Source organism: Cervus elaphus, chromosome 17, assembly GCF_910594005.1.
Source record: "Cervus elaphus chromosome 17, mCerEla1.1, whole genome shotgun sequence".
NCBI classification, from domain to species: domain Eukaryota; kingdom Metazoa; phylum Chordata; class Mammalia; order Artiodactyla; family Cervidae; genus Cervus; species Cervus elaphus.
Window position 1 is genome coordinate 57,515,318 of NC_057831.1, and position 13,650 is coordinate 57,528,967.

General features: G+C 39.1%; 1 protein-coding gene across 2 annotated transcripts in view; it reads right to left on the bottom strand.

The window, feature by feature from the left end:
- Positions 1-677: 677 nt before the first annotated feature.
- UGDH (UDP-glucose 6-dehydrogenase) overlaps positions 678-13,650 on the bottom strand; it is a 32,200-nt gene continuing 19,227 nt past the window's right edge. For both annotated transcript variants that reach the window (XM_043871171.1, XM_043871170.1), the window contains exons 3-12: positions 13,305-13,406; positions 10,021-10,221; positions 9,715-9,912; positions 8,786-8,933; positions 6,771-6,865; positions 5,034-5,164; positions 4,665-4,798; positions 4,110-4,201; positions 3,890-4,000; positions 678-1,261 (exon numbers count right to left, since the gene is read on the bottom strand). In XM_043871171.1, the coding sequence (XP_043727106.1) occupies positions 1,151-1,261; positions 3,890-4,000; positions 4,110-4,201; positions 4,665-4,798; positions 5,034-5,164; positions 6,771-6,865; positions 8,786-8,933; positions 9,715-9,912; positions 10,021-10,221; positions 13,305-13,406 (1,323 nt within the window). In that variant the 3' untranslated portion in view covers positions 678-1,150. The remainder of the gene's footprint in view (positions 1,262-3,889; positions 4,001-4,109; positions 4,202-4,664; positions 4,799-5,033; positions 5,165-6,770; positions 6,866-8,785; positions 8,934-9,714; positions 9,913-10,020; positions 10,222-13,304; positions 13,407-13,650) is intronic.

Sequence of the window (13,650 nt, forward strand, 5' to 3'; positions counted from 1 at the left end):
AAAAAATATTACCTTTTAGTCTTATTTGGATTGATTGGAAATGGGCAGTGGACTAAAGAAACCATTGATACAGCCCATTAAAACAAAAGGAGCAAAAGAACAAAAACCAAACCATACTTGCAGGGTTACTTCTAACGTGGAAGCACAGGCAGAAAAAAAGCAGAAAGGCTGCATTCTGTCCATAGCACCCTCCTCAATTCAGGGGGACGAGAAATGGCATGGAAAACACCTCACCCAATTAATCCAGAAAGCTTTAAATCTCCGTGACACTATCGGAAAGGTTAACAGGTTTAGCACAGTATTTAGCACAGCCATTTCATGGCAGAAAATACATGGGGGTGGGGGTTTAGTCACTCAGGTATGTCTGCTGTGGCTGCTAAGTCGCTTCAGTCGTGTCCGACTCTGTGCGACCCCAGAGACGGCAGCCCACCAGGCTCCCCCGTCCCTGGGATTCTCCAGGCAAGAACACTGGAGTGGGTTGCCATTTCCTTCTCCAATGCATGAAAGTGAAAAGTGAAAGTGAAGTCGCTCAGTCGTGCCCGACTCTTCGCGACCCCATGGACTGCAGCCCACCAGGCTCCTCCGTCCATGGGGTTTTCCAGGCAAGCGTACTGGAGTGGGCTGCCATTGCCTCCTCTGAAGTTGTGTCTAACTCTGTTGCAATCCCATGGACTGTAGCCAGCCAAGCTCCTCTGTCCATAGAACTTTCCAGGCACGAACACTGGAATGAGTAGTCACTTCCTACTCCAGCAGTGAAAACACATACTTAATGACAAATAGATAAACCACTGATCAGAAAAACTGAGGAGGGCCACTCCCATTACCATTCAATATTGAAGTACTGCCTAAAGATATTTTATAAAGTAAAAAGTGTTTGAAGTTTAATTTTACAAAAATTGACACCATTAAAACCAACATGATTATTTGCTACTCATCCAATCACTGAGGTAACAATATTATAAAAATATGTAAAAAAAATTCTAGTTTCATAATTACCAGATATGCTAATTCCCATATAGCTAGTATAAATTTGATTATTAAAAAAATAGTTTTGTTTCCTTAAAAGCACTTGGTTCATTTATCATTGAATATCAGATAGGTATTTGCTATCTTGAAGTACCGAAAAAGTTACAAATAAAAATGGCAATGTCTACACTCTGGGTTTCTTGTTGGGCATATCCTGAAGACTAAACTTTGGAATTTCACCAGAAGGAGCATATGGAATTCTCTTTGAAGACACCTTCTTGCCAATTGTTTCAATCTAGAGGAGAAAAGAAAATTGTTAACAATACCTAAATGTAAAACTTTGCGATATAGTGTAATAAGGGCTAAAACCCACATGATTTTTTTTTCTTTTTAAAGGCAGAAAAAGTTTCTCAGGTTGCGTGGGTTGCTTTGAAAGACCTTTGGTTCCTTCCATATTTTTTGTTTCTAGAGTCAGTCTACATTCCCCTTTTCATATTCATATCTAGACATGCTCACTCCTCTCATTCTTAACACCAGACTCCCTCAAACAGGATAGGAGATTACATGCCACTGTGGCTTTAAAAGCATATGCAAAAGCAATAAACAGGCCAACTTCCCATTAATTCACATTCTTTCAAACTCTATTCTAATGTCTTGTTTCCCTTATTCTAAAAAACTTGCATAAGTTATAACAGCATAGTTATTAGAAGTTCAGGCTTCAGAGTCTGAAAGGCCCCAGCTGGAATCCTGACTTATAATCGCTGATACCTAAACTCTCGAAGGTCTTTCTTCCTTGTTCGTAAATGGTGTTACCCACCCACCTCAAAGGGCTGTGGTAAAGATTCAATTAGATAAAGCGCTCAGGACAGTGTCTGGCATATTAAGTCAACCTTCAATAAATGAATAGTAGGCAGTTCTCATTTTGCATATTACATTTAAAACTTCTCCCCCTCTTTCCAAAATTATCAATATTATCTTTAAAGACACTGTTTCTTTAATAATAGTTTATCTCCTCTCTACAGCAGAGATAAATATACTACATAATTTTCAGAAATCTATTTTTAATTAAAAATGAAATTTTAAATTAAAAATTAATATTTAATGCTGACTCATACCACAAAGGGCTTCTGCTTTGTTTACTTATTTATTTGGCTGGACCAGGTCTTGGTGGCAGTACTCAAGATCGATCTTCATTGCTACATGCAAGATCTTTAACTGTGGCATGTGAATTCTTGGTTGAGGCGTGTGGAATCTAGTTCCCTGATCAGGAATTGAAACCAGGCCACCTGCACTGGGAGTGTGGAGTCTTAGTCACTGGACCACCAAGGAGCTCCCTCTGCTTTGTGTTAATCAGTTGTCTTATTTAATGGCTTGTAAATTCTCTTTATTTAGCAATTCCAGTCTAATAGTTTTTTTTTTAACCCTTACTAGGAATAGTTAATTATAAGAGCTCAAACTCATTTAAAATATAATATATAAAAATATATATATATATATTAAAAATATATATATATATAATATATATATATATACGTCTCTGCCTTTCTCCTCTAGATGAGCAAAACAGCAATGAGAGACAATGTTTCTGTGCCTGCAAATAGTGTTTAAAAAATAACGCTGCTAAGTTAAGTCATGACTGGGAAAAAGAGTCCCATTACTCACTAAGGAGGGGCTGGACAGAAGAGTCCCCAGGGTCTTTGATGGAATGTGAACGGACAAGGATGTCATCTGATTTGTGTTGCAAGATAATCTCTCATGAATGGGGAGTGGGCACTGAATTCTAAGTAAGAAGGATCTTCAACAAGTCAGTGATAGGTTAAGAGAAACAGATCAGATATTTTGAACAGGGAACGAGGCCTTATCAGTACCTCTTCAAGACACAGCTGGTGCTAAGCAGACGCACAGAGCCAACTCTAAACACTGCCACGCTCTGCTCTGCTCTGGGACTCTGCTGACAACAATCTCCGGGCAGATTTCTTTATCCTCCCAACCTCCCCCTTGGGGCCCAGACTCCACGTCTGCTGAGGAAATGGAAAGTGGCTCTTTCTTATTAATACCTTTGAGGCCCCTGGTAGAACTGAAGAGGATGCAACATAAAATGTACTGTGCCGCTGTCTGCTCTCCAAGCGTTCCGTAACTAACTGCCAAGCGTTGAATTAAGACAGGGCCAGCACCACTGCCGCTCCCATACTTTCCATTCAGACCTCTCACGGCACCAGCATAGTGCTACGCACTCAGACAGAGATTCCTAAAGCAACATGGGACAGCTACAGTATGAAAACATTTCTAGAGGAATAAATAACCTGGCCTCTGAGGGGGTCAGTGTGGTGGGCACAATGTCACAGCAGCTTTGGAGGCTCTAGAAAACAAATTTTTTTTTAATGCATACACTTTCTTCCTTGATGTTTATACGAGGTAGGGTGAGGCACATCTTGGCCCTATAAACTTTGTAAGAGAGACCAAACTGAATGACCTTTAGGTTATGAATTTGAGGAGGGAGTAGAGTGCTTCACAAATACCAGAGAGACTCCCCAGAGAACGGACTGATGTTTTCCCAGAGCTACGTTATTGCTAAAGGAGAAAAATATCAAAATCAAAACAGCCAGGGATTTCCCTGGTGCTCCAGTGGTTAAGGATTAACCTTGCCAGTTCAGGGGACACGGGTTCAATCCCTTACCCGGGAAGATCCCACATGCCAAGGAGCATCTAAGCCTGCATGCCCCAACTACCGAGGCCCACGTGCTCCATAGCCTGGGCTCCGAAACAGGAGCAGCCGCGAAGATGAGAAGCCCGCACACCACAACGAAGACCCAGTGTGGCCAAAAAATAAATTAAAAAAAAAACAAAAATGAAAAAACTCAAAGCCATTTTAAAACGCACACGACCAAACAAGTGAAACAAACCAAGGCAGGATGATGCTCACCTGGAAGCCAATGGTTTGCAGCTCATTGTGGAGCCCATCCAGGACACGTCGTCCATCAAAGATAAAGGCTGGTTTCAGCATTTTTTTATGAATGCGTTCGTAATCCAGTTCCTACGGAGAAAGAGCCAGAGAAACAATTGGAGCGCACTCAGGGACGCGCGCCGCACCCCAGAGGCTGCGAGAGCGCCTCGGGAACCCCCGTCTCGCTCGGCCTCCTCACCTTAAACACGTCCCACTCCGTGCAAATGACGACAGCGTGGGCGCCGTCGCACGCTTCGTAGGGGTCCTCGGAGATGGTCACGAGCCGGGCCACTGCAACAGCCCACAGAGGGCCGGGGGGGGGAGCGACTGCACGTTACGCCTTTAACACTAGGACCGCACGGGGAACTCAGAGTCTGACACAAGTGGGATGGTCTGGTTGAAATACGAGTGGGGGTAACAGGGAGGCGCCTGGAGTCGTCCCCCCGTCTTGTCCCAGAAGCATCTCCTTGTAATCTCTGGGGCTTTTAAAAAGAATATCTTGGGAAAATCGTGAGATTAAGCCACTTCATTACTTGATTACTAATTAGTAATTACATTCCTAATCCACTGGATTACTTCAAATCAAAGTTGATGAAGCAATGTCTGAGAGTTTAATTTTAGAGAATTGAGGTTGAAAAGAGGGGCCTAGCAATGATAAAAATGACAAAAACTGAACAACCAAAGGTTTCCGGAGAACAAATAAGTTTGGGAGCCCAAACTCAAAATGACGCGTGAGAGACAAAGCCTGACTTACCTTGGTCATCCTTTGAAACTCCTGGATGAGAAAGATCCACAACTATTTGTTCCCTTGGTACTTTTGGATCATATATATGGAGGTGTGCGCCTTCATCCATCAAATATTTGCTAATATATATACTAGATGACTCTCTGAAGGAAAAAAATAGAACACAGCTTTGCTATGCTTCTGAATGGCATATATTTTAATACCTATGGAATTTAATATACAGGTGAGATTCTATCTCTTGTGAGGATATGAACGCCCACTTTTTTACTCTTTATACTATACACATACATGTATTTCACATACACAGCTGCCATCAAAAAAATCAGGAAGAGGAGTTAAGATTCTCAAAAAGGTTGAATTATCTGAAAGAATTAATACCTTGTATCACCGGTGTCCTTTTTGAAAGCAAACCCCAAAATTGCTATCTTCTTATCTGTCACTGTATTAAACAGACTGTCTATGATCCGGGAAGCAAACCTCCTTCTCTGGTAGTCATTCATGTCTATAACCTAAAAGGACATGTACAATTATGCAAGGATCAGTTAAAAGAAGCATAGCCTATGCAAAAACTGCTTTTAGCTTTATGGTTAGTACTCTTATATGAATACAAGCCTTATGAATTAACAGGAGGCAAACGTTACCAACCTCTTTAGTATCCACAGATCAGAAAAAACAAAGGATTTTACGCACTCCCTTCCTTTCCCACTCCTCCCCACCCTGAAAATTTTAAGTTTCATTTGGTTTTAACTTTACACGCATCAGACTGGGATGGATGTTAAGGTGGGGAGCACAGGTAAATTCCAACCCCATTTGAGGTCTGCCATGAGGCCAGCCTAAAAAGGCACATAGAAAATAGTGTTCTCCTTAGCCAACTTCTCCAAACCCTATGGAAGCAATTAAACTCCAAAGTACTCGCTCATGTGCTTAACCAGGCCTTTCATCAAAACTGGGTGTGAGCAGAAACAAGATAGAGAACAGTCAAACCGTGGACAGAGCTACAGTTGCCTCCGGATGAACCATAACACCATGAACATTCGGAGAAATGTTTAACTAAATGTTACAAGTAAAAGTCTCTGATCACCTAATCTGTTACTCTCCTAAGAATTTATAAACAAACATCATATTGTTGACCAGAGGAATATAAGGAAAGACTTTTTTTATTAAGGCTCTAAGCTTCTAGAAGCCATCTCAGAGTCGGAGAGCTTGGGAAATGAGCTCAAAGCTTTAGAAAAATCAAGCCTTTTTTTTTGCCACATAGCTGCAAGGCATGTGGGATCTTAGTTCCCCAACCAGGGATCAAACCTGTGCTCCCTGCAGTGGAACCGTGGAATATTAACCACTGGACTGCCATGGAACCTGGAAAATGAAGCCTTTGTCTGCATTTTCCCCACAATGGACAGTAACATAAAGCCGTTACACTAGATTGAGTGAAATGAACTTAGAAGTGTATATTTCCCTAAAAATGCTCATTTCCTTACTTTCCTACTCACTGCTGAAATCTGAAAGATTATAAACCTGGGGAAAAAATATTTGGAAAAGGTACATACACTGACTGGTTTCTTGAGCAAATTACTTAACACCGTTAAGCCTCAGCTTCCCCATCTATAAATGGGATAATATTAATGATGAGAACTAAGATACTACATAGAAAGTGCTTTAAAGAGTGCCTGGCACAGAGTAAGCACTCAATAAATGTTAACTCTATTTCCAGGTTGAGAAGGGTCTCCAATTTTAGCTCTGTGAATCTCAAAGGGACAAAACAAATATCAACACATGCACACCATTTGCAAGCATAACAGTAGAGGTTCTTCTTTTATTTCTATCTTATGCCTTTTAAGATGAAGAACTACAATTAAAAGTTTTTGCTTTACATAGGGAGCAAATTTTGTTATTAAAATTAAAAGGAAGACTTGTTTATCATAAACTTTCCTCATAGCTGATTACCAAAACAGACAAATTATAAACACAGAAGCTCAATAAATAAACCTAAAATGAACAAATTGGATATAATAATGATTGAGTTCCTGGAAAAAATTAATACTCTCAAAAACATTTGACAGAAAAAGATGATATGTTTTAATTGGAAGTTAATCATAACCTGCGGACTATAAATACCTGCTGCCAATAACGAGCTACTTCAGGCAAATTCAGAGCCTCACAGAGATAAACCAAATTCAGAACATCCTTTTGAAAGCAACTCCCACCAAAACCTGAAGAAAAAAAAATGACAATATTTTCATTTGGAACCACACAACTAAATCATGTTACAAATTTCTGTGTCATACTAATCAGAGGGCCTATGCTAGGATTTTTAGTAATAAAATTTGAATGTGGGAAAATTAGTGAGTTTATAAATTATGTGAAATTTGTAAGAAACTAATTAACTCTATAAATAATTTCCTAATAGTTATAAATAATTTTAAATAATTACAAATAATTTAAAATAATTTTCAAATTAACTTAAGTTTTGTTTTTTTTTTTAACTTAAGTTTTATTGTGGCTACATTTCTGTTTTTCCCCTCATTAACTGCTCCACATCTCTCAGTCTAACACAGAGCTGGCAAACTTTACCATTCCCCATAGAAAATATTTTAGCCTTTGTAGGTCATGTAGTCTCTGGCACAACTATTCAACTCTGCCTTTGTTGCTCAAAAGCAGTCATAGACAATATGTAATCAAATGGGGATAGCTATTTTCCAATAAAACTTTATTTACAAAAACAAGCTGTGGGCCAGATTTGGCCTGAGGACTGAAATTCGCCCACCGTTTGAGTGCAATGCAGTGTACAGTGAGGGCTGGCATGAGCTTTGAAGTCAGACACACCTAGCCGCTCACTAGTTGTATGACTGAACAACTCAGGAAAATTCTCCCAATCCTTAATCAGCAACACTTTTATATAACAGGTGATAAATTAAGATTTATAAACACCTAGTTCATAACTTGTTGCATAACATGCCTTCAGGAAACAGCAGCTACTTTTATTAAATGGTCACTAGAAGAAAATATCAGAAAGACAGAAAAGGCCAGGAAATCAGTATTGAAAAATGGCATAAAGCCCCAGAAACATAGGATGTGCTGCCTATGGCCCAATCTGTAAAATACTTTTTACCTTTGCATCAACTTTATTAATTTAAATGCAAAAATATAGGCAGCTCTCATTAAACTCAGTAGTTATGTCCTATAAATTAGCCACAAACACTGAATTAGCAAATACTGAAGTGTTGCTTGTAGGTAAAATACAGCATTAGGTTCCTGTGAGCTTCTGGTAATGTTTTTTGTCAACTGATCAACATAATATTGTTTTATGTGTGCTTATATTTAGAGACACCTTATTTAAAAATATTGTTGACCTTCATTAACAATGAACTCAAAGCCAACAGCACTGAAGTGAAGCTTATCAAACCACATGTATTTTCTCTGTAAGGCACATCATGGTTTGCTGACACTTTGGAACACCAGAAAAAATTTCAGCAATATTCTCGAGGGACATTTTAAACAGTGAAATCACAGTGGAGGGGGGAGGGGAGCACCAAAATGCAAAAAGTATGGTACTAAACAGACCACAAAAACAGCAGACATTTGCAGTATGTGAGCTAAAACAAGAAGGTAACTTCAACTGGGAATGTATGTGTTGGGTGACTCAAATTTTCTGTTGCTCTGTTCATATCTGCAAATGACCACGTGAGCATTGATGTTGGGTTACAAATACATTTTAGCAAGTAGGCTAAATAATTCACAAATATAGAATCCACAAATAGTGAAAATATTTCACTAAGGTCACATTTGCATAAATGTATCAGTAGGAAAAGCAAATGATAAGGAATTTTTTCCTATTGCTTCAGTAAAGTATTCTATGATTTCTGATGTGCTCTCCTAAATTTATTCTACCTAAATGTCCTAACAAAATATTAATATATTTCTTCTGAAACACTGAGCCATGTTTATACACTAACCAGTCACTAATTATTAAACAATATATATAACTATTGTCTCACTTAGAAAGTCCCTGATAAGCTGAAGGCTACATGTATAATGAAATCTTTATTTTAAGGGTGTCAAGCAAAGGCTTCCTTAAAGTTAGAGATCTACCTAAAAGAACCTACTCGATGCATAGAAAACTTCCAGCTTACCAACACTGGCTTTCAGAAATTTATTTCCAATTCTCTGGTCCATTCCAATGGCTGTTGCCACCTCTTCTACATCCGCTCCTGTTGCTTCACAGAGGGCACTTATAGAGTTGATGCTGCTGATTCTCTGGGCCAGAAAAGCATTTGCTGTCTTAAAAAAGAAAAATGAAGAATACGATGAACTAAAATAACTATTTTATATAATCTGCATTATATTTCATCAAGTTGAGCAAATTATTGAAGGAGATATGAAAGTTTCTGATGGGTTCAATCTGAAGAGGCAATGGGTGGGTTGGTTCAGAAAAATGTTTTAAATTAGAGAAGAGAGGTGATTAAGAAAGGGTAAAAAGGGACCTCCCTGAAGGTCCAGTGGCTAAGACTCTCTGCTCCCAATGCAGGGGGCCTGGGTTCAATCCCTGGTCAGGGAACTAGATCCCACATGACACAACTAAGATCCCACACGCTGCAACTAAGACCCAGCTCAGCCAAATAAATGAATTTTTTTTTAAACTTTTATGTATTCTTTAGCAGCACCTTGAGGCATGTGGGATCTTAGTTTTGTGACCAGGGATTGAACCCACATCCCCTGCAGGTGGGAGCGTGGGTTCTTAACCACTGGACCACCAGGTACATCCCAATAAATAAATATTTAAAAAATAAAGTTGAAGATTTTAAAAAGAAGAGAAAGTAAAAAGAAGGGAACGAGTGATTTTTAAAATTAGTATTTTAGTACACTCTATTTTCTTTTACATATTCTAAAACATTTTATACCCAAATATTTGATCCCCTTGTGAAATTATTTCATAATACACAAGAATATTATCTTCATAAGCATATCTTTTTATTAAGAAAGTCCCTAGGTAGCTTATCAGGGGTAAGAGAAGTAAGCCCTTGGCTTAAATTTAATACAGAGTTGAGTGCTCCATACGAACCAGTTTGGAAAGCTCTGAAGACCAAGTGTTGGTGGTGAGGATCTTTTCTCTGGGAACCCAGTGCTCGTACACGGCACACAGCGCCTGCACAGCCCTCTGGCCCTCTGGGGTTTCATCCCCTCCAATCAGCACCCTGTCTGGGTTCTTCAGGTCCTTGATGGCCGTCCCCTCTGCCAAGAACTCAGGGTTGGACAGCACCTGGAATCCCAACGCAAAGGAACGGTTCAAGCTAGAATCAATTATGGACAACTCGAAGCACTGATGCTTCCATAAGAAGGCCAGATTCGAATGCTTCCTTTTTCATACCTGTAAATTCAAGTTGGGTTTTGTGTTTGCATCAAATATTCGACGAATACTTTCTGCTGCCCGCACTGGGACCGTGCTTTTCTCAGTCACAATTTTGTAGCCGTGTGAGTTTTGCACGATGCGTCTAGCACAAGCTTCAATATACTTCAGATCTGCTGCCCGGCCTTTTCCCATTCCATAGGTTTTGGTTGGTGTGTTCACCTGATGAAAGTATACGGAATTAACAAAGTATCTGTGAAGTGTTCACTGATCTCAAGATACACCCTGGACCATCAATTGACTAGTCAAGTGGGAAGTTAACATCATCAGTAGCCCTGCTTTCACCCTCTATTAGTTCCACGGAAATAATACATTTTATAAATATAATTCCTTAGGGAACAGCTTGCAGTACCTGGAGAACTCATTACATTTCTACATTTCTATTGAGAAGCTACTATATATGTGTCAGAGTCAGGATAGCAGGATAGGCAGGGTCTAAGCTAAGACTAGGCTTCCCTCACAGCTCATATGGGCTTCCCTCATAGCTCAGTTGGTAAAGAATCCACCTGCAATGCAGGATACTCCGGTTTGATTCCTGGGTTGGGAAGATCTGCTAGAAAAGGGGTAGGCTACCCACTCCAGTATTCTTGGGCTTCCCTTGTGGCTCAGCTGGTAAAGAATCCTCCTGCAATGCGGGAGACCTGGGTTGGATCCTTGGGTTGGGAAGATCCCCTGGAGAAGGGAAAGGCTACCCACTCCAGTATTCTGGCTTGGAGAATTCCATGAACTGTATAGTCCATGGGGTCACAAAGAGTCGGACACGACTGAGTGACTTTCACTTCACTAAGCTAAGACTGGAGATATAAAGATGAAGGAGACTCCAAAAGGAATTCATGGACTGAAATAAAAGGTAAGTTCTCTCTTCTTCTCCTGATTATATGTAACATATTATCCTAGTCTTTAAAACTAAACTTAAAACTCCTTTTACTCTCCCTTTTTTATAGACCTATATCAATAAGTTTTTATAAATGTCTACAGTGTCATTCACAAATGCTTTGTTGGCTATTTAGAACTAGAAATTATTTAGCACCTCCAGGATACAGAAGAGTATGCAAACAAAGACTATCATATAGAAAGAAAAATAAACCATGAGTTCAGAGTCCAGGCATTTAGTTTTGACTCAGCTGTATCATGTAACCATGGGGAAGTATGGCTGCCTTTGTCTCAACGACTTCATCGGAAAATGAGAATAACACACTCTCTAAACTTTAACACATGAGTTTCATATCATTCACATAAAACTGAAAATACTCTGCAAAGTCTAAACGTCTATATAGGAATAACTTTTGAACCAGTAAGTAGCATCATTTTCTTCTCTTGACAAACTTATAACTTAATGGGAGAGCAAATAAAACAATGAAACCAAAATAAATCAAAACATGAAGATTTAGATGAGGTGTGAAAAGCATGAGGGAAATTTGTGTATATGCATGGAACAACTTGGGAAAAGACTTAGGTATGGAAGTCAGGGTGCAAAAGCACAAAAGGGCAAAAACGGCTGATAAGTCAGTGTGAGACATGCTGGAGATGTGGGATGATCAGATGGTTTCCCCAGGTAAAGGAGCTCTAAAGATAACAACTGAAAACTGATTCATAGCATAAAACTATTCCTACCTGGAATTCGCCTAAAAATAATTTGGGTAATCTAGGATGGGAGAGAAGTATAAAGAAGATGGGGAACTCCCCTGGTGGTCCAGTGGTTAAGACTTCATTCTTCCACTGCAGGGGGTGTGGGTTTGATCCTTGGTTGGGGGAACTAAGATCCCACATACCCCAAGGAGCAGCCAAAAAATTATAAAAACAAAAAGCATGAAATACCATGATGACTGTTGACAATGGAGAGTGGGTAAGTAGGGGTTCAGTATATTGTTGGTTTCATCTTTTGCATAAGTTTGCTATTTTTCATAATGAAAAGTATACAACAAGCAGAGTTTAAAAAAAAAAAAACTGATGCAGAGAAAAATGGAAACTAGGTAGGAGTCATACCACAAAAATAACTCTAACAGGCACACAAAGCAATAGCTTGGAAAGACTCAAGGGAGTCAAGGGAGCTCTGGCTAGACTGGCAGAGAAGCGAGTGTATAATCAGCTGTCTTTGCCAGAACACGCTAAGGTGAACTCTATTGCCTTAAGAATAGATTCTTTTTTTAAAAAAAAATTTCTTTTTCTTACAGAAAAGTCCCCTATTCCCATTCTAGGTTGTAGTTAGACTAAGGTAACTTCTTGATTTTCTCCAAGCATCTAGATACTCCCAAACAATTTCTCCTTTTCTATGCCTCTACCCTGAGCGACTGAACTGAACTGAACGTGCAAGCTTGAGCAGACAAAGGGTAGGTGAGTCACAAAACTGGCACCAGTTCCTCTGAAGTTAAATTTAAAAAGAAAGACTGAATTCATGGCACAGTTTCAACAAGGGTTTCATTTCTACTTTCTCCTGGAGTTCATATTTCTTCACAGTACTGCTTTTGCCTCGATACACATAATCAATTCAACATCATCTCTACTCTATGGACGCCCCTGGTGTTTCTTTATCTCATGGAACCCAGTCCAAGCTCATACCACTGTCTTTCCCCTTACTCCATAAGGCTATAAAGGTCTTAAGTCACATAACACCCTAGCTCAGCCACCACCTGGTGATAACTATACCATCACACACAGAATATTTGAGTTACCAAAACAACAAGAAAAAAGCTACCTTGGTTCACATATTGGATTACCAGAGTGTATTCCCAAGCATTGATTCTACTTTTTTAATTACAAAAGTACAACAGTTAAGTTCTATTATAAACTGAAGTTATTTATGGACTAGCCTAACAACCTAATCAAGATATGCCAAGTTATAAATAATTAATTTAAAATGATTTTTGGAATATACATTCATCTAGATAGGGGAGGGTGGTACAGTTGCAGCAAACTTTACCTGATTCTTTTTACTGGACCTACACCAAGCAGTGGAACCAAGAAACAATGAAATACATATACTATCACCATATGTGCTCACAAGTTATCAACACTTCCTAATTCTAGATCTCAGACTAGAACTTTCTCTGAACTTATTTATTCAATGATCTGAAATGATCAGATGACCACGGAGTTTGGTGAAGTGTTGGACAAAGTTAGTGATAATCAAAATTCAACTGGACAACTTTATACTAAGTAATGCTATGGCTTAATAGCACTGGATTTATTATTACTTCTATATAGGCAAGAATACATTAACTCACACAGCAAAGGAAAATACTTACAGAAATAAATACAAGATCAGCTTCCTTAATGGCATCATCAATATTGGTAGAAAAAAATAAATTTTTTCCTCGACAGGATTCTACCACTTCTTTTAGTCCTGGCTAAAAAGAAAAAAGAAGAGAAGTTGCACATACATTTTACCAGCCAGATGAGATAACCCAATAGTATAGAATTGCATTCATTAAGGGAAAGGTCATATTGTAATTTAAAGGTCTAGATTTGCTCTCAAATAACACCTCTGTAGAAAACTCAAAGACCAAACTGGTATCAAAGGCCATCTAGTGCACATTATGTAAGATAACATACAAAGCAAAACTGAACTTGGAACAATTAAAGCAGTAGATC